The 22241-nt window shown below is 40.6% G+C and overlaps 1 protein-coding gene across 1 annotated transcript; it reads left to right on the top strand.

Annotated features, from left to right (window-relative positions):
• The first annotated feature begins 28 nt into the window (after positions 1-28).
• Positions 29-21631, top strand: LOC116431068 (uncharacterized). Its single transcript, XM_031985962.2, has 5 exons — positions 29-174; positions 7619-7721; positions 8292-8377; positions 11325-11429; positions 17877-21631. The coding sequence occupies exons 1-5, from the start codon at positions 150-152 to the stop codon at positions 21077-21079; spliced, it is 3522 nt and encodes a 1173-aa protein (XP_031841822.2). The 5' UTR covers positions 29-149; the 3' UTR covers positions 21080-21631.
• The last annotated feature ends 610 nt before the right edge of the window (positions 21632-22241 follow it).

Raw genomic sequence — 22241 nt, 5'->3', positions numbered from 1 at the left:
AGAGAAGAAGACTCGCGGAGGCGATCGCGGCGGTGTCCCGCACAGTGCATCGGCTGCTCCATCGGCCGGACGTTCGCCGTCTCTCCGAGTGAAAAGCCTCCTCCTCCTTCCTTCTCGGGCGTTCTATACTCAATGCGACGTGCAACAAAATGCCGATCAGCCTCCGTACACTGTGTAAGTGCGAGATTTTCACGAGAATCGAATTTCGACCGCGATCCGGCTCGAGGCCGCCGCCGCCGCCGCCGCTGCCGCGCTGTCGCGCGCGCGCAATCGCCTCTCGTGAAATCGGATTACGCGTCCAACACGCGTATCCGTGTGGCCATCGGCTATTTCGATCGTACGGTCATCTTATTTTGCGTATCGTTGACCGATAACGTGGACAAGTGTCGATATTTGGTGCGAAATATACACGATCGACGCGTTTCGTTGCATTCGCGTTTCCGTTCGATGATTTTCTTGTCTGTTATTCGACGACGATTTGTGTTTTTGGGGATGTAAGTGGGACATACGGGGTTTTCAGGGATGCGTTGACGCGTTGTAGAGATCCTTTTTGAAGGTGGTTTCCTTTTTTGAGGTTCATTGGATTTGGTTTTGAGGCACTGCTTTGTAATTATGGTTTCTCGATTCGTTTTTTGTATGTATAGATTTCATTCGAAGTGGAAGAGTTGAGACTTTTAGCGGATTGTCAAGAGTTTTCTTGATCTTTGATGGAGGTGACCTTAGGGAAAGTATTTATGATCACTTCATTTGTGTTAGGGATGACCTTTAAATGCCAGTTTTATTGTGTTCTTTTGTGTATTCTTTTTCGTGAGGATGATGAGGGGATTTTGTGGCTTGAAGAATATCCCTAGAGTAGAGGGATGATTTTGAATTGGTCTAACTTTGAGTTCAGTCAGTGAAACTCCGAGGAACACGTTCGACGCGAGACTTTCTAAAATAATAAATATTAACGTTTAATACCCTTGATCTATAAAGAGCCGCGACTCATTACGCTCCACCCGCTCCGAGTAACGTTAGATCGGACCGAAGGTAATGAGCAATGAATATTGAAAATCGATGTTGATAAATTGTATCGATGCGCGTGCTCACCGGTACATTAACGCAATCACGTGCGTCGCGCGGATAGAGTCTCGGTAATGCATTCTCGTTTATCAAGTTATCGTTGATCTCTTGTCCTACGGTTCTTACGATTTGTATTTCGGTGATCTTGAATTCGACAAAGCAAACTTTGCCGTGGAATCCTTTGAAAAACGTGACAAGATTCTCGTTGTAAGTTCGCCGAATTTGTAACACTGTCGAGGTATAGTAAATAGATTTTTATGCAATCATGGGAAATTTGAAAGTGGAAGATTATAGAGTATGCTCACAATTTGCGGAAAATATATAAAACATTCAGAGTGCAAAAACAGTTTTCTATCGTAATTCTGTTTTCCTAATTACATTCCCAAACACTTTGATTCGTGTACTGTGCATAATTTGTATAATTGGTCTGTTTAATAATAAGGTACATTGTCAAAGGAACAATGTCATCTGGTTGTAGCGATTGATTAATCGGTATCCTTTAAAGGCGCACGCCGGAAGATCCACGACGGATTTCACGGTGAGTAATCAATTGAGAAACAATTGATTCGTTTCGGAGATCGAGAACGCAGAAGTGATTCATCTTTTCTCTTGTACGAACAGATCGGTACGAGGACTTCGAGGAATTTATTGTGCAAATGAATCGTTAATCCAATGACGGCGGTGACTGGGTCTATTGTGACCCAGATTTCCAAAGACTTTGTAGAATTTCTTGCGTTTTTATAGCTATGTGATGTTTCTAGTCGATTATATTCAGTAAAAATGTTCGTTTTCCGAGGGTTAACGTTAGAACACTAGAATTCCTAAGTCTTTCTTCCTCAATTATTGAAAAAATAATAGATTCTTCTCGTAGAAATTTCTAATGCAATTGTTTTAGTAATATGCAAACTAAGTTGTGAATGATCGAAGTCTCGATAGATGCACTCTTGGGGTTTCTATAGAAAAATTTTGAGAAGTCGTCTTGACTGCTTGGTAGATCTAGTGTTAAGGGATCGACGCGTCTTCGTCGCGTCGTTGACTTCTTTACACGTGAAGCACGCTGTCGCTCGAAAGTGTGAGACTCGGAGCTCGTATAACTAATGAAAGGGGACAGTATTATGTACTTTTTAACGATGTAATAAAACTCGCCGGCGCTTGTGCGAATCGTCCGCGTTCTGTTTTGGTGCATTAGAGTCACTGTACTCTTGCTCGTTAAAGGTTTCTTGTTTTTGCGGATTGAGCGTACCGCGATGAAAAATTCATTATTTCAGAGCTCTGTGAGAGTTTCTGTTGGGACGAAGTGTATGAATCAAGTCGTTTTCCATTGATTTCGAAAAGGAATCTATATAAATACCTATATTAAATTCAAAGATATCAATCCAATAAGATCTCCTGTGCATACAGAAAATATCAACTGAGAAACTATAGCTACTAAGTAATTAGGACAACTCATTCGTCATTCGTCATTCGTCATTCCTCGTAAAACACGAGAACACGAATTGTAATATATGAATCTACTTTATCATTCTATTCGCATACATAAGTCATTTTAATATTTTCCCTCTATAATTTCAATAATCGCGAAACAAAGGAACATGAATCGTTTTGACCCATTCACTAGCTTCACCGTTGAACAAAATTTCCCTTGAGCGCTGGAAATATAAATGGAACAATTTTCTTCGTACACGACACGTAGGATGTTATTTGATTGCCCGGTGCTCCGATAGGACAATTTATTTACTAACGACGCGCCATACTGTTAGCAGGTATGCAAAACAACCGTTCTCCATTATCGATTGTTCACGATTGTGTCACGTGATCGATGGAAAAGGCTCGCGATTCATAAGTGCCGCCGCGGTGCAGTGCGGCGCAGCGCGAGGCAGGAACATGCAAATGCATTCTCACGATTGCGTCCGGAGCACAATGCACCTATGACGCGACCGTACAAATGAACGGGCGATTCAATTGATCGGAAGTAACGCGGCGAGATACGCGCCGGTTCACAATGGCAGGCACAGGAACCGAAGTCTTCGATCTTCTCACGCGCGCCCGCGGAGTTCGGGACTTCGGAGCGGTTGGAAAGTTCCGAAGTTCTGTGAACCGATAACCGGGATGCTGGGAAACGTAGAAATTCGGTAGATCGACGGCGAAACAGCCGTGAAACTTAGGAACGTCGGACTCGCGATGGACAGTCGGAAATTCCGAACTTTCAAGAGTCCGGGGATCGGGAAAATTTCAGAGGGAACGCGGGAAATCGAGGTGTTACGAATTTATGTTTCTGATTCGAAGGTGAACCGTTCGAGGATTGGGTAGTTTTTAGTATTACGTGTTCTGCTTTTGTCAATTTGAATTTTGGAATATAAGGACATGGTACTTGAAACTTTGAGGACTTGAGGAAACTTGAGATTTGAGATTTGAGATTTGAGGTTTGATGTTTGATGTTTGATGTTTGATGTTTGATGTTTGATGTTTTAGGTTTGAGGTTTGAGGTTTGAGGTTTGAGGTTGGAGGTTGGAGGTTGGAGGTTTGAGGTTTGAGGTTTGAGGTTTGAAGCTGGGTGTTTCGAGGATCAGGCATTCTATAACCTTAGTATTCCATAATTCTGTGAGTTTGAAACTTGAAGCGAAAGGATACGGAGTTTCTATAACATTTTTTAAAATTCAGGAGGTTGAAGTCATCTAAAACGTTAAGAGTTTTTAAATGTCAGAAGTGAAAAACTTGAGAATCTGATATTTCGCAGTTCACGAGCTCGGCAATCTTTGTAGTTTCGAGCGTTAATTGTAAGCTCGGAGACCATAGAAGTGAAGAAATATTTATATTTCGCGGTAGAAAATGCTGGGAATATGTAATTCGGAGGCATGGGAACTCGGTGATATATAATTTTAAAGGAGGTTGTACCTGGGAGAATGTAATTAGCGGGAACAATGTTTAAGAAGAGCGCTCCTTAAGTCTCGCGATTACGAATCATCAAATTAGACGATTACCCGACACGTTAATTTAGTGCCTGGAGACGTTCTCTCGCGCTAAATATTAATGTCCTTCCTTTTCTTTTCTTTCTTTTTTACACAATCCCCGGCTCGGTTTCCACACCGGCCGCTGTTAAAACTAATTCATATTTACGGAGCACGGATTGCGCTAACTGAAGCCGCTGAATTTCAATCGTGACGCGTTTTCTTCTGACGCATTCCGGAATTACCGCAAGAGGTGTCTGAGTTCACCGTGGAAAGAATTTTTCGGTGTTGAAATTCACTGGCTACGGATTTGCCTGCCGCTGCCGTATCTTTCGGCGTTTTTCCAGGCTGCCATTACAATTCGTTACAATTAATGGCCACTGACAAAGTGGCTGACAGAAAATTGACGGAGCAGACAAAAAAAACCCGACCCGTTTCTTTAATCAGAGGTTTCAATTCGCCGTTATTTAGCTCGGAGAATTTCATTCGAGAAACGAACGGCGAGACGCAATACCGTTAGCGATCGTTATACGGCTTTTAACAGCTAATTAACGAAGAAATACAGCCGCGATTAAGGAAACAAAAGTATCAATGATCCCTTTCGAATCCATTTCTTTGTATCTTAGATCTACAACTGTTCCGTTCGGTTAGATGAATTAATTACGGCGTTAACCACTGGTATTCCGCGTTAAGAATAAAAGAGGATAATATCGTAAAGTTGGCTAACGAATACGAAGGATCTAGAGAAAAGTTACACGTGCAATCGAGTAAATGAATGAATAATTTACAATTGTGGAAATCTTCCAGTGTTAAAGCAATGATTTACATTGAATATTAAATAATAATCGTACATCGAGTAATCGAATATTTTTGATTTACCAAAATGTCGATTCATGTTTTAGATTCAGTTTAAAATTCTCGTGATCCTACGATACCCACTGATTGATATATTTATTTCAATTCTGTGTAATAGGCGACGATTACTAATGTAATTTAATCAATATTTCCACTTTTTACTAGAAATAACACAAATAATCGAATGTATGAGATACACGAGTCGTTTGTCTAAATTCTACTGCTTTGTTCCGAGGAGTTAATCATTTCGTCAAACGGACAGCTCGTGCAAATCTTCGAGACAAACAGGAATGAAGGATCGATCGAGGATCATTTGGTCGCGCGACACACGCCCGGTCGGGATCGCTTTCTCACGTGCGACCCAATTAAAAAGGAACTATAACGGCCGTGATGTCATTGAGAAACGCGAGATAACGGGATCACGTGGGTGGGAGGGGCGATTTATCAATCCGATGATCCGAGTTCCACAGATTCCACCGATCCGTCCGCTGTTCTCTCTCGTTCACTCGATCACTCGGCCGGAATTCCTCCCGTAGGAGCATTGTTGTTGTTCTTAACCAGCGCTGGCATTAAAAAGATGCGCCGGGAAAGGTTACCGCGAGTTGGTTCGTCAGTGAACGAACGAACGAATGCCGATCGACGCGAAATATCGTGCTAAGGCCGATTTAATGTACTGTACATTGCCGAGCAAACATTTTATCGCTAGATACGCCTACTAGGTAACTGTCTATTCTACTGTTTTAATCCTTTTGGTCGCAAACACAAACTTTTGGGAAAAATACATTTATTTTCGTAATATACGTTAGACAGGTACACTTACTTTATTATTAATAATTTATTGGACAAAGACAGAAATTCTTGGCATATTCTATGTATACGTTTACTCTGGACTGTAGTAATCAGTATCAGAAGAATAACTTTTGAATTCACAAAAATTGAGTGATATTTATGCTTGTTAAATTCTGTTCATAATCTGTATAATATCGGCGCGTTATTATGTGGCAAGGAGTTAACTAACTTATATCCAACAAAAATAAATATTCTTAGAAATAATGCTATTCTCTCTATCGAAAGCGGAAATATGATATCGTGAATAATTGTAGTAGAAATTAGTAGACCACGTAGCTGTTGAGATCGAAGTGACACGCAGGAATCTTAACAGTAGCATTAACGTTCGATTTAAATGCTGAATTTATCGCTTAAACTGTCCAATATGGGCTTAATTCTTATGCATTAGAGCAGGGTTGAAGATTGGACGTCTACTGGTTTGGTAACTGGAGAAATATAATACCGGGAAGTGGTTCTATCGATGGTGGTGGTTATGTATACCGACTGCTACTGTAGTGGTCGTTTTGTGATTCAATTATTACGAGCATATAAAACTTCGAATCAGTCGTAACGGTCCTTACGAGAACGTTAAGTAAGAGTCAATAGAAAATTTGTCACGTGACCAGCTTCTTTTACAGTTTTCATTTTGAAATTCAATGATAAAGGTACTAGTAACAACAGTGGTTAATTGTCAATTTTGAAACAGAAAGAGATTTGTCACGTGATCGACTTTCAGATTCATTGAATTTTCAATTTTCAATCTAATGAGAAAGACAATTGTACAATAGTAGCGATAAATGTTAATCTTGAAACACAAGAAGATTTGCGACGTGACGGACTTTCAGATTCTTTAAATTTTCAACTTCTAACATAATGACAAAAATAACAGTATAATAGTAGTGATAAATGTTAATTTTGAAACAGAAGGAGATTTGTCACGTGATCGCCTTCCAGGTTATTTTAATTTTCACCTCCTAATGCAATGATAAAAATAATATTAATTCTTACAGATCACTAGATCTTAAATTCAGTTTCGTTAGACTAACAAATTTCTCACAGATGTCCCAATCCTCTAATTGTCACGCCGAATCTCTCGTCTGGTAGCAGTTTCCCATCTTCCTTGCTTTCCAGCTTCCACAATTCTCACGGAGAGATCGGATCGAGAAAATTACAGTCAAACGGGTCGAGAAATTTGTATGATTGCGAACACTCCATTAACACTTTTCGCCCAGTCATGTAAAACAAGCCGAAGTGCAAAAACAATGATCTCACGATCGTTATATAGGCATCAATCAGCTACGAAAGCGAGTTGCGCTCGTGACTTGTCTACAGCCACGAAACCGAGATCGTTTGTACGAATAATAGAAACAAGGCTTGTCGCTACTGAAACTGTTCAATGAACATTGGACAAACTGATTCGAGTTCCTCGAAGACAGAGTATACAACTGATTTCTTAAAAAAAAAGAAGAAAACAAACTGAGGTCGAACTATTAGAAATGCGATTTCAGTTCAAGATTCATTATGTCGAATCAAACGCGAGTTGCACATAAATTTTCTGAAAACGAAATGTGATATTCATTATGAAAAACAAAAGCAAAGTAAAATAAACATTGGAATGTTCATTACGCATCGAAGTCGAAGAAAGTCTTCGAGTCGAATGAACGAATCGTAGATAAATTCCTAAAGATACGATTTAACTCGTCGTTAACGTTAAGAGGTGAAATAAAAGAAAATTTTTCCAGAGATTAAAAGATTTCTCTCGCTTCTGAAAGTCTCAATGTCCCGGGATAATTGACGATCGGTCGTGAAATCGAGGAACGAAATGATCGTTTCTCCGGTTGAAGAAAGGAACGCGTCTCGTGGGTGCGCTCGGTGGACGATTATGATTTTAAATACTCACTGCGTGGCCACTCCTTTTTGTTCAGGTCTCGTGACGCTGGTCTTGTGCAACATCCACGGGAGTCTTGAACACGAAATTCCGAGGAGGAGCTTCCTGTCGCGGCGGGCGATCGACGGCACCAGAGGAAGGTAGGAATAATCGAAAAAAAACAAGTGGCGGGTAGGGACGTTCCGATACTTATTACTTGTATCGAAAGAAAGTATCAGTATCGGATCAGTATCGAAATAAAGTATTGATATTAATTCAGTATCGAATCAGTATCGAAATAACGTATTGATATTAATTCAGTATCGAATCAGTATCCAAATAAAGTATTGATATTAATTCAGTATCGAAAAAAAATCGATATTAATTTAGTATAGAAAAGAAAATATCGATATTCGCTTGGTATTAAAATGAAGTATCGGTATCGGATCAGAATCGAAAGAATATATTGATATTAGCTCAGTATTGAAATGAAGTAGAGAAATCAGCTTACTATCGAAGGAAAATACTGATATCAGAGAAGAAGAGTATCGAATTAAAATTAGTATACACTTAAAACGGAAAATTGAAAGTTTTAATAGGTGTATAGTGCCAGTAGTATCGATACTTACGTATTTCCTTGGATCGGAACATCCTTAGTAGCGAGCACTCGCGTCACGAACATCGCGGACACTCGACGAACACTAACGCGCGTTGTGATGGTCAAATTGCAGGAAGTACTTCGACCCGGAAGAAGAAGGGGTATTTGACAGTTATGGGTCCGCGGGTGGCCAATACGATCCTTATGAGGAGAAAACAGGTAAACGTTTTTAAATATGAATATTGTAATGTTATTGTTGCATGAGTTGCTCGTAGATTAAAGTGATCAATTTCATCTTTGAAATATTTTCGAATTTTAGCCTTGAAATAATGAATTTCATAGTATAATCTTATGGAAAAATGATATTTTCAAACCATAGAGAAATAAAGAACATCGAGTTGTAGGCGATCGATGAAATTTTAAATCGAGGACAATCGAAGAAGTTCGGAATGAAGCCAGTGTACAATTTTATGTGCATACCGACACCTGCAAAGCACACTTAATTCTCATTAATAACGTGATTAATGGTGACTGTCATCGAGACGATTATAATCCTCGAGATATAAGAACCCTTTCTATTTTCGTCCTGAAGAATCTCGTCAACTGGTAGAAATGGTGTCGGGTAGGTAATAATTATTAAATTGACCAGTAATCTTCATTATCGTTTTTATACGCTCAATCTCGTATCTGCGAGCAATGAAAGATGCACCGTAGACGATGGCGTCAACCAATAAAAATGGTGTCATGCGTAACAACAGTTGCAAAACGAAATCTTTCGTTTCTTCTGTTAATCATCGCTGTTTGCAACATTATCAATTAGGACGAACAAAGAAACAAAGTGAATTTTAATAAGAGAAACATCCTCCGCTTGAATCAATATGATTTTCCCTGACCTTTGCTTCCCGTTTATTCTTCTTCGCACTTATAGTTCGCGTAAACTCACTTATCTGATCATTATCGTCGTTTCCTGCAAAAGATCTACCCTCGATATTGTTTTCTATTATTGTCCGTTTTCGTAATCGTAATGAAGATCGACGGTGTTACTTAACGATTAGGAAATAGTTTGTGTCCTTCAGGTTTTAGACTTGAAATTTTTGAGTTTCTCAACTGTTGTGAATTTTAAAGTCCCCGAACCTCTGGATTATGAAATTTCTAGATTACTAAATTTTAAGAGTTTTTTAATTCCACGATTTCACACATGGAAGCGCACAAGTTTCTAAACTTCTGAATTTCCTACTTTGTAGATTTCTAAATTTTAAATTCCTAAATTCCTAAATTCCTAAATTCATAAATTCATAAATTCATAAATTCCTAAATTCCTAAATTCATAAATTCATAAATTCATAAATTCATAAATTCATAAATTCATAAATCTCTAAACTTCTAAATTTCTAAACATAATTTCCTAATTTTCTAATTTCCGATGTTCTAAATTTCTAAATTTCTAAATTCCAAAATTCTTAAACTTTAAAATTTCTAAGCATTTATAAAGTCTCGAACTCTTATCTCTCTAAGCATCAGAAGCCAAGTATCTAAACTTCCAGACACTCGAATCCTAAATCCTTCAAATATCAAAGCTTCGCCTCAAAAGCCTGAACTCTCCAAGGTTCAAGTTCCACAAGCTTCTAAATTCATAACCGTGAAAGCTCTCAAGTCTTCGAACGATTATGTTTCAAAGAATTTGAACTGCAGATTTCCCAGGCTACCATATATCATTATGACTACTCACGCTTAACTATGATACCGATCGATGACATTATCGAGTACCGATGAAACAGCGCGAAAAGGAGTCCATAGCATTTATCTCTTTCACCCTTTCTCCTGCAATAGATCGTATCGTTGATTTTCTTCGTTCACTTTTTTCTCCGCCTCAAGGAATTACAAGCGCAGAGGCGGTTATTACGGGTGAAATGATGGACGTGCGTCGATTCAAGACGAGATCGTTAAGAGAAGGACATTATCAAGTGGCGTGAAAGGCAGTCGCCTATGACACACGTGGAAAAATTCAACGGCATAGGTCACGTGAAGCCTATTGCAAATTACGGCCAGCAGAACCGTGGAATCACGTGCAGCACGCCGCGTATTGTAAACATGGGGCGCATCCATTTTAAATGTCAGAGACGCGGGGCCATCCTTAAGTCTCCTTTTCGCGACCTTGAGCCATCAAACATCAATAGGAAAAACCATTTTGTGATTATTTATTCATTCAGTTCTAACATTCTTCGAGTCGTTCCAAGGTCGGTAGCTGCGAAGTTTCTCTTAATCAAGATCTTAAAGCTGTAGATATTGAATTTCTTAAATTTGAAACTTTCAAGGTCAAGGCTGTAGAGTTCTTAAGATATTACTGTCTAAAGTTCTGAAAATTCTTAGTTATTGATTAATAATTAATTTTCTAACTTATCAGCATCTGAAACTCTCAAAATTGTAAGTTATTAATGTTTAAAATTCTCAAAATCCCAGGTCATTAATATTTAAAAAGGATCTTAAATCCCCAAGTTATTAGTATCTAAAGGCCTCAAGTTCCCAAGTCATCACTATCAACACTTCTCAAATCCCAAAACTTTCGCAGTCAAAATCTCTCAAGCTCCTAACCTGTTTCAATCCAGACCTCTCAGAATTCGAAGTTCCAAAATTCCCAAGTTATTCGGCATATCCGAATCCAAGTTCCAAAGGCATCGCAATTCAATTCTTCCGGGCTTCTAATCCATTAGCGTTCAAAGTTAATCCCTTAACTTGCACCCTCAAGTTAATTCGAGCGCGCTAAACAGGTCAAACTGTGAAATTAACAATGTGAAAGCAAAGAAAAAAAATCGTTTTATTGATATTTATCATTTACATGGGATCGTAAGTTATAACACTTATTTATTCAAAAATAAAATATAGCCTTTTCCCATGGAACAAAAGCGCAGTATATCAAAATTGATTTTCTTTGGCCGGTATTTTTCCAAAAAACTGTGCGTTAAGGAGTTATTCCATCTGCCAACTAAAGTATAAGTCAATCGAATTCCTAATAAACGTACTCTTAAAATTCCTGCAATCGCACCAAGAAAAGTTAATTTTACCGGTCCGTAATTCCAGCGCTGAAACAGCGTTGAGCAGCGTTCTGCTGGCAGTTTAGCTACCGTTCGAGCTGCAATTATCCTAGATGAATCTGTTTCGCTTGCAGACCTCTCGGACATCAGGAGGAACGTGCCAGGAGAGCCAGGCATCGATTACCCTGCGTACACGACGCTGCCCCAGACGGGATTCACGTGCGAAGGACGTTCACGAGGTGAATGAGAAGTCACACGATTCAACGTCCCCATTACTCGCGCGATCTCCTCGCCGGTATCGTATCTTGCATACATACAACGAAATTCCGTGGATTGCCGGTCGTGCCGGTCACGGAAAAGTCACGACGTTTTGATTGGGTAACGGCTAGCGTAGTTTTCACACGACCGCCGGTGACCGGTTCGCGAGTTAGGCGTGTAGCGTGCATGACATCGAAAGTTGGCTATACGCGTTAATAACTCATCGGTCATTCGCTTGTAAAGCTTCTAAAATGTTGCTAGGAAACGTTTCTTCCTTGGTGATTTTTAAATGAAATGACCCATGACTCGACAATATTTCTTTCGGCATTTCAGATAAACACCTCTCGCAATCGGTAAACCCTAGTTTATCACCATTAGAGCCACCGACCAATTAGACTTGTTTCTAATGCCTCGAAAAAATTAGGAAATTATATCTCGAGATTTTAAGTGCCTCTTACATCTACGTTCATAGGAGTATACAGGTTCGTTTTATAATTTTTCACAGAAGCGGCTTCGTAATTTGAATACTTGGAAAATAAATATTGCGAAATATGTCAATCTAATGGTTATACTGGTAAGAAAGAAGGAAACGAATCAATTATTTTATTAAAAGTATTTGTTTGAAAATATTTGAAGGGTAAGGATGCGTTACAGTCGTAAAGGTTACTGAATATCAAGCACACTAGGATCATCTTGCTCATCCGTGTGGAGATTGTTGTGCCGAAGTGCATTATAACGTTTAGAATGGTGTGCAAGTGCATTGTTCTCCGGTTTCCATTCGATTGTTAATATTTTTCACCTGGAAAGGTTCCGGAACACATGAAATCCCAGGCTTTAATTCGAACGTAATATTCCCTGGTCGAGTTCCTTTCGAACGATTGGAAGAAATGCCAGGCCGAATCTCCGGAATACCGATAGAACCTTTCAAACCACTCGTTTGGCCTTTATCTCATTGTTGGCCCCGCTTTCGCCGACGTTCTGCCACTTCCCAGGCAACGTTATAGCGTACAACATCATCGACGCCCGTTGCTCAATGAAAGAACTGTAATAAACACAACGAAGAAGTGAACTTTCTTCGACGTGAACAGCCGCGGCCTGCGATCCGGCCGCGGCTTAGCAAGATCGACGGGCCTGCTCCGCGAGAGAACCGTTAACATCGGCCAAATTGCTCTAATCGTGTAAAAAGAGAAAACCGCACGCTTTCACAATTAGGAGCTGTGATAGAGACATCATCGTTACGTTTTTCTATAGAGTTGACACGGTTGTCGTGTCGTCGAACGAAACTCTTCTGAATAAGTAAAAGTGAGAGTAGATGTTCCTTTATACGTAACTCCGTGGATCTCTTCGCAGACGAGTATCGAGGTATATTTCCGGATTGTTTTGGTTTATAGAAGTTTCCTCGGAACTTGGTCGATAGTATTTTATTGATGAACTATGGAAAATGGGGAATTGTAAGGAGCATTGGGACTATTGAGAATGAAGAATTACTGAAAATGAGGAATTATTGGAAATATTGAAACTATCGACACTTTTTCAAACGAGGAACAATCAAGAAATAAACGAATAAATTGAACTTCCATCTCCACTAATCAACAATAACTTCAATTTGTTCGATCGTTGCAACACTTGCTCAATTTCATTTGATCACACACTGATCATTTCAAACTTATTAATCTAAACAACCGTCCCTCGTTATACGCCACCTTAGCAACTCGCGCATGGAGTAACAAACGAGGCATGCACAGTTCAAACCGATACAATAACGCTTTGTCAATATTAGCGTCATCGATCCGTTCCACCGATCGAAACCTTTACATCCTCGTGTCATAAAGAGACGTTTAACGAGGCAAGTGAATCAACACCGTGCAATCGAAGATTTTCACGGGGGATTTTCGTGAGGGATTTTACGGTTCGCCGTGGAGTCCCGATAATGGCTCGGAACGGTGACCTATTGCGAAACCGAAGAAAATGCTATAAGTAGAGTTCGCAGCAGCGGCGACGGCACGTGTATGCCCCCCGTCACCGTGTGTGCGTGAGAATCATCCTTGACACCGATACTAAAGGTGAAAAAGTACGCGATTAAACGGTGATCCACATGAGCAACGTTCGACGACTGATGATCATTTCGACGGCTATGTTTATCGACAGATTCGTCCATCTCCGTCTCGACGTCTTTATAGAAGCTAAGAAAGCGCTGATTCATAAGGCTTGTATCGTTGATCAATTAACACGTTGAATGACAGACGATTTCGCGCAGCGCGATACACGAAATGCAAAGATATAATATCAAATTATTTAACACTGCCACGCCATTCGAATTCGGGTGACACCATGTTTTACGTAAAATATTAACACATTCCGTACCAGCTAATTTTCAGAAAATTGCATTGTGCGGAGGGTGATTTTCAGTGACACCAACTTATATCACTATAGATACGAAAACTCAGATATATTGTTATGTAATATATTTTAAATAGATAATCAATTCGAATCAAATTTAATATTTCCTTCAATATTGTTGTAATTAGCAAAGTTGCGTAGTTAAGTGTCTTTATATAAAAACGAGATTTCTCGTTACCAGTATGCACTGTGTTAATTTTGATTTACGTGGAATATGAATTCTGTTGGATCTATGAAATATAAGAAAGACAGTAGAGCAATCGTTATAAAAAATCTTGAACTTTTAGTTTAATTGAAATCATTAGTTTCTAAAACAGTTTCGACTGTATAGGAGTTTTGATGGGTGTTTACGTAGTCAGTGTCGATTGAGTTGTTTTCATCTTGCTGAATGCACTTATATCATTTGTAACATAGGAAAGTTTTCACATAATCATGGTTCAACTGAAGGGATTATAGTAATTCGATTTGATTGGGGTATTAGTTATCTTCACCGCAACGTGTTAACTAAGTTTTATGGGTCGCTTCAACGTGAACGCTTTCATTTAAAATAAAAATATGAATTTCCGCATTTTGCTTTTAAAATATGAAATTAAACAATTTTTTATATATGAAACTCCGAGCAGACCTTTTACCGCTATTCTTTTTCGTTCGGACTAACGCGTGCAACTCCTGTTGCATCGGCCACGGGCAACTCGAAACTGGTTGATCATTCTTGCAACACGTCGCGATCGATTTGATGAATATTAATCGTTCGAGTGCCACGGGTTTCTGCGAAAACCCGGTCGGTATATGCCCAGCGGCGCGACTACGCTTTTCTGATTTCATATTAACACTAGGTTTACGAACGTTTCTTGTACACCTGACACACTGTTTTGCCCCTAGATAGTTCACTCACATAGATCTTGGAAATCAGAGTTTCACGAATAGAAAATTCGAACTTTCACTAATTAATTTTCTGTAAAATATATCTGTCAAATCAACGGACTCCGTAAACCTAGTGTCAACGCGTTGATTATCACGGTGATTATATATAATTGAAGCTTTGAAATTAGTACAAAATTATTACAGATAAAAATGAAAATAACTAGAATATAGGTATAAGATAATCAACGTCGAACAAAAATGTTTAACGGAGCAAGCAATTAGAATAATAGTTGTCATACATAATTTAGTGTAGCGTAGGAACTGCGATACCAAGGAATTGGTAATTATTGCAATTCATCTTCGCTGCGAAAGAATAAGTGATGTATATATCACTCGGGATTCTCGTGGCAGTCAACTTGTTAAGAGAAGATGAAACAGGCCGCTATTATCTGTCTGAAGTGGAAGATGAACATATTAACAGGATAGTCGTCCGTATCGAGAGGAGAAGATTACGATGATAATATCAGACACACACACTGGACCGCTTTTTAGTCGAAAGAAAAGTCTCAGCCGAGAACCAGTCCGCAGAAATGAGATTCAATTAATCTAGACTTCGCAGAAGCCGGCAAGAACTTCCAGACATTCGTCTTTTTACCTGTCGCAATCCCATTTGTATCGGGGAAAGCTGCGGGGAATCTTGCTCGTTATTATTCCTGTTATTCGTGGCTTGTGAAACCGTTAGAGGAGTAATTAAGACAACTTTTAATGGATTCACTTTTCAGACAAAAAAAGAAACTAGAAAAAAATAATTCCCTTTAATTCTATTCTATTTGAAAAAATTGTTCGTCCAGAAAAGTAATTATCCTGACAGAGACAACAAAATTTTCTCAAGTTTCCATAGGTTTTTAACGAAGTTTCATAATTTCTCATAAAATTCCATGAATGTTCACAAATCTCCATAAATGTCCGTAAATCTTGCACCAGCTCAACGAGGAATGAATCATTTCGTTGAACTCTCTCGCGAAAAAAGGAATCGGGGGAAAAAACTGTTGCAATTAGATTGATCAGAATCCGAAGACGACAAAATTGTCCTGTTTGCGCGGGGAACGCCAAACGTGTCTCCGTTGAAAATGTTATCTGTCGCTCACCGAATCCGGTATAAGCAGCGCAACATCGTAACTCGTCGATGTAACGGAATCGTGTCAGGTATTCGTGTAACGTTGTTCCGCGCGGGAAGAAAGCGGTTTCAATTAAAATTTCCGAGTAACCCCTAGACGTCGCGCAACATTCCCGATAGACACCGATCCTTTGTGTCCCGTGGATCGATCTCGCGGAAGAAATCGCGCTCTATTAGATAATCTATTAGAGAGAGAACAAAAGAGCAACAGGGTGAGAGAGAGAGAGAGAGTGAGAGAGAGGAAAACAGAAGGACGGCTGGACGAACGAAAGAGGCGGCGTCGTATAATCCTTACGTAACAGCTGACGAGCGTAAACATTGCTCGCTGCCACGATTACCTCGAAAAAAAGAAAAGAAAAAGGAACGGGTTCGATCATTAGGAACGTTAATCGTGATCAAGGAATGCGCGGGATCGAATTCGCCGGGCGATTGTCAGAAGAATGTTTTAATTCCTAATTGATCTTCGCTCACCTTTCGCTCAGACCCTCCACGAGCCAATTTTTTACGTACAAAATGAAATTTATATAACGTAAAATTAGCGAATTTATTCGTGTTTTCGTATAAATGTACGATCGATTCGCGATTTTGTGAAGATTTATAAATATATTCGTGGCGCCTACAAATTTTTGCGTAAACATCGTACGTGAAAGTGGCAATAAAATCGTTATGTAAATGTAATGGTAAAAAAGACTACTGCGTATGGGTGTTCTTAATTATTATGCGGTCTTTTTTCCGGGTTTATTGGAATCGGATGTATAATAAAATCGTTGATGATAATTGCGGGAAATAACGGGCTCCCGTTGAACCGACAGAAATTTCGAGGAATGCGCGTTTCGGTCTGAGAAGCAGAAGATGCGAATCGATGGGAGGAAACTGTTCGGTTACGAAAGAGTGGTACGACGAGTCCTCGCGGAAAAGTCGAGTCGGACGTGAAATGTATGCATATATGGATACACGATTTCGAAGATGGAGAATTAATCTTGGTAATTTCCTCCGACTGAAATCTGTTGTCCCAGGTATTCGAGCAATAGCTGTTCACTTTCGTAAAACAGGAATATCATGATTCTTGCATTAATCCAAAAGATAGACGAGCAGAGATCAATTAATCGCCTATTACTCGCTGACAACTTAATTGGATGTTCCAAATTCTAAATGAATCATGAAGTCGTTAGATGAACGTCTATAATATTGATACTCGTACGTCATAATCCATTCGAGTCCGATTGAAAGGTGAACTTGGGTTTCCTGTATTTGTTGTCAGCGATATACATTTTTATTATTAACGATTCTGGATACTTAAGCGCCGAGAAAGTTCGCTGTTCTTTATGCCGCGGTGCAACGGCATTTTAATTGATTCTCGGACGTGTAAATAATCATAAAACTGTTCCACAGTCGATGTAATATTATCTTGCGCACTGATGTAACTGTAAATGGCACGCATCCTCGGTGTCCATTTAACAAGAGTCATTATTCCTTCAACAATCTATACAACTTTCTCCGCGAGGCACACTCTCGATACGATCTGCATTCGAAGTTTCGCCGCGACAACACTGTTCCACGTGAACTCGATCATTTCTTGTCATCGGCGTCAGGGATTCTGTCCCGAATGAAATACGACGTGGTGCGAAACCCGTTGAACATTTATACAATTGTCGATCAGTGTCACAATCTCCTATTAAAGTAGCTTTAAAGTGAATGCAGATAACATTTGCGAAACATTATGCGGTACAGAGTATTGAATCCACTTCATTCCCTCTACTCTTCCCCGTGTATCTCGTTTTCCTCTCTCGAAAGTAGATATTCAATCGAAAAGATACCAAATTCATCGTTATCGCAATAAGACAACTTGTAATGTTATAAGAATTCAAACCTTGAACTTGACTCGGTAACAAATGAATATTTGATAAGGTAGAACATTAGAAACACGTTCGAACCATAAGCAACCTGTTAGAGCGCGCGGAGGCTCAAGATTCCATGTCCATTCCAGGTTATTACGCGGACGAGGTGGCAGGCTGCCAGGTGTTCCACGTGTGCCACGACGTGCTGGTCTCCTCGTTCCTCTGCCCGATCGGATCCCTGTTCAGCCAGAAGCTGCTGACCTGCGACTGGTGGACGAAAGTGGACTGTCCGTCCAGCGGCAAGTATATCGACGTGAACCGCAACAGCTACCAGCAGGATGACGACGAGATGATCAGGAACGCGTACGCGATGATTAGCCTGCAGTCGGGGACAGACGTGACCAAAGACGGTTTGGTGGATCCTGATCGGACAGGTAGCATTATAGACTATCAGCGGGTCACCGGAAGACTGTTCGACTATTCGCCCGGCGATTCTACCGGGAACGACCTTAGAAACACGTTCGAGGACTATCCTAAGTCGGTAATTCGCAACTTCCTCCCTCCTTATCAAGCGAAGGCCAAAAAGCCGGAAACGACGCGGAGCTACCAAGAGAGCTTCTATCCTCGAGAGAAGACCGGGTCTCCTTACGAGGACTCGCCAATCATAAGAATCCAGAAGATCAAAAACTCCGGGGACCAACGGCCCAGAGGCTTCCAGGACACCTACCGCAGGCCCAACGAGTTCTCCAATCACTTCCAGCCCTCTTACGCGCCCACCGTGCCCACTGTCACCACTACCACCAGAAGATTCTACTCACCGACTGTTCCCACTACCACCTTCCGACCATCCACGGTCGCTTACAACAAGCTGGATCAGGCTATAGACAGTTCGGAGTATTACTTCTCTCACAGCGGCACCAAGAGCCTCGTCACACCTCCGACTAGGATCATCCACGAAGAGGATAGAAGGCTCACGCAAGAAGCTAAGAAGATTCATGATAGTTACGAGGACGACTATGCGGATGAAAATATTGAGGAACGTGGAAGAACCAAAGAAAGGTTCGAGGTTAGAGTAGCCGAAGATCTGAGGTTCAATCAGTCCAGTGTCCATCATCGCGGGCCGTTGTTCGACGAGGATTATAGGGGATTTGATGAGGAAGGGATAGAGGATATAGAAACTAGGGGCAGCATAGGTTTAGGCCACGCATTGAATCTGCCGTACAGAGGAATCTCGGTTCAGCAGCAGAATCCAGTAAAAGATGATGATAAGTCAGGGAAAAGCGATTCAACAGGTAAAGAGAAAACTAAAGCGGATTATCAGCATACTTTGGCTAGGCCAGAGTCGGTGCCTAATGTTGGAGACGTGGAAGAGACCACCGAACAATACCAAAGAGACGATCCAACGGGTTTAGAGAGTCTGGTACCTTCCACCACTCCTTCCTTTGTCGAGAGTACTATAAAAGCTAGCACCGTGTCTTTCAATGCAACTTATGGAGGATCTGAGAAGGAGAAAAGTGGCGTCGATAGAGTAAACGGACCTGGAGAATCCTCGGAGAACCATAAATTCCAGATAAAAGTACCTGACCTGTCCGAAGTGTCTAGCCTTCTCATCAGGTACTCTACGCTGGATGACTCTTCTGATTTTGGCGCCAGAACTACCGAGCTGCCTAGGTTCCAGGACATTTATTCCGATGATTACGCCGATAAGCAACCTATTGATGATGAAGTTTCAGTGACGAGCAATTATGGGGATGGAGAAGGGTTCACGGGTTCTAGGATTCAAAGCTACTCAACGTCGAGACCTCTGATATCATCCACTGGCCAGTGGTTTTCTACGTCGTCTGATCTAGTATCTAGAACTTCCTCTTCATTGTTTGAAAAAGATACTCAAGAGAAGATTGTTAGCAGTCACGAGAAAACTGTGAATCGCGGCATTTGTTTGGACCAACTGGGAAAACCATGTAACGCGACTTCTGGGAGCGGGAGTTCTGTCTCTTTAGAAGAATCCTCTGTCCTGACCAGTTTTGGGAATGGCAGTGAGTCTGGTACAAATTCTAGAAGGACTTTCTATGATCCCAGTGCAAGTATACTTCATACTTTCGTCGAAACCGCGACGCAGAAGGTGAGTGACGGGACTCTACCAGGTTCTATTAACAAATTGGTCAGCAATGAGTTCTCAGAACCAATTTCTAAACCTGTGACGCAGAGGAGTTTAGAGAATATAGGCGGAAAGTTGGAAAACGCTGAGAATAGAAAAGAAGTAATCGAGTCGTCGACGGTGAACGCGTTCTTCAAGTCCATCACGCCGGAGACGTTGAAGCAAATTGAAGACAATATCGATAAGCACAATTCTCCTTATCAAGTCACCTTGACAGTGAACAAAGATCAGGGTCTAGTACCGAGCGACGATCTGATTGGTAAATTCGTCACTCATCAGAATGGACAAACTCCAATTCCAAGTGACAAGTTCCATGAACTGGAGATCGTCAAGTCTATAGAGCCTGAAGAAATAAGAACTGAGCCAGAAGCTACCACTACGAGCGCCCTGGACTACGACAACTATCAAGACACAGATGTGAACTTTACTAGCGAATCTGTAGACTCTCTGAAGAATCGCAGCACGATCAGTCTTCTTCAGCTGATGTCCGAGTTGCTCAAGCTGGACCGTGCTCCTAGACCCTTCTCTTTTGGGAACGAAGGATCGAGGACGCAAACTTCTGGAGCGCAGAGAATTGCCGAGGACGTGAACTCTAGCATGCTAGCCAAGGAAGACGTTCCCAGGCAGCTAGAGGAGACTGCCACAGGCAAGAATTCCACTTCTCAGGTGAAAACTCCTGTGCCATTGAAGGAGAAGATTCTGGGTCAGCTGGCGGAACACTTCGGCGAACCTCTCTACAAAAGCGACCGGTATTTCGAGCTCCCTCAGCCAAAGAGGACACTGGACTTCCAAACTGGGCTGCCCCTTAAAAGCTCGAAGTCCAACGAAGGGTTTACTGATGAAAGTTCAAGCAAAATCGCCGAGGCATCCCCTAAAGTTAGCACTGAAGCGCCGACCACGACCACCACCACGCAGAGAACTGTTTTGACAACGGAGGCCGCGAAGACCGTAGTGAAAACGGAGTTTCTACCTTCGATCGGGTTCACGTTTGACACCGACGAAGGCCGGGAGGAGTACGTGGAGGCTGTCTTAGGGGGTCTGATCGAGCCGCAGCCGGCAGAGAGTGAGAAAAAGAATATCGTAGTAGGAGTTGATAGTGGATCTAGGAATGGGACTTCTGATAGAAAGGTGGATAAATCGGGGGAAGGGGCGGAAAGCTTGGAAAAAGAGGTTAGAGTCTCGGAGAAGGTTTAGAGTATCGCTAGTAATGAGTAGATTGCGGATTCTCATGTAAATTCATTTTTCTATGCCAAGCTTTGAAACTGCGGGGATTTACTTGTGAATTTTGTTTATGGGAGCACGGAATTCTGACTAGAATAAAGTAAAGTAATCGAATAATTTAATTAAATAGAATGATTTGACAAGTGTGAAGCAATCTGTGAAATTTATATTGGTTGAAGTTTACTCTACTGGATTTTAGGGTACGAACGTGTGAAATCCGCGATCTAGAAGAACGTGAACTTAGTTTTAGAACGAAGTCTGTGATGCGCAGTTTTACGATTTAGACACACGGGACCGCCCATTCTTGGTCTTGTTATCTTTTTGTTACGTGTGCAGGGTGAGTTTGGGTAATGGGGGATACGACAGAGTGTATTGGAGCACTGGTTATAATTTCCTGTACGATTTTGTTCTTTTTTTGTCAGCGAGGGTGTGCGAGAGGGTGTGCGAGAAGGAATGGCAATTACATATGTAATTACGAAATTGTACCTTATGTAACCCCATACACTATCAGTTTCCTTTTTTAAATATATCTATTCGTTTTAAAAACCTTCGTTCTTCATTTCTTTCCCTACGATACCTTGAATACTGTATAATGATTATTATTAGTATTATTATTACTGTTATCAAGAACCTGGTTATTATGACAAATTAAAGGAAACAGTATATCCGGTCAGTAACAGTATATCTAGTTGCAATACGTAATATGTAATTTATTACGTATACTATTATTATAATAAAATCAATAGGAATAGCAACAGTAGACTAATAGACTAATAAAGGATACTTAAAACACATGGTAAATTGTTTCAAGCACTCGCAGACCTCTGTTTGTCGCCATGACAACATTGATACGCGGATACTCGCGACTCAGAAACTCCGTTTAATCGATTCGAAGTAGAAAACAAACTACGAGGTTAAAGTACTCCGAGTTACTCGAAAAGAAATTACTAAACTTCCGAATAAATAATAGTACATCGATTACAATTTGTTGTATTACAGTTTCCAATCAATAGTTTATATGAAATGAGTCGCATTACTTAAAAGTAAATGATAATTTCAAGAACGAACTGAGGAAAGTATACTTGAGAGGTTGTGCAGAGTTTTTTCTTAGTTTGAAGACGTTGACGAGTGAAAT

Source organism: Nomia melanderi, chromosome 3 (assembly GCF_051020985.1).
Source record: "Nomia melanderi isolate GNS246 chromosome 3, iyNomMela1, whole genome shotgun sequence".
NCBI lineage: Eukaryota > Metazoa > Arthropoda > Insecta > Hymenoptera > Halictidae > Nomia > Nomia melanderi.
The sequence above is the reverse complement of the archived record's forward strand: the minus strand, read 5'-3'. Positions and strand labels throughout refer to the sequence as shown.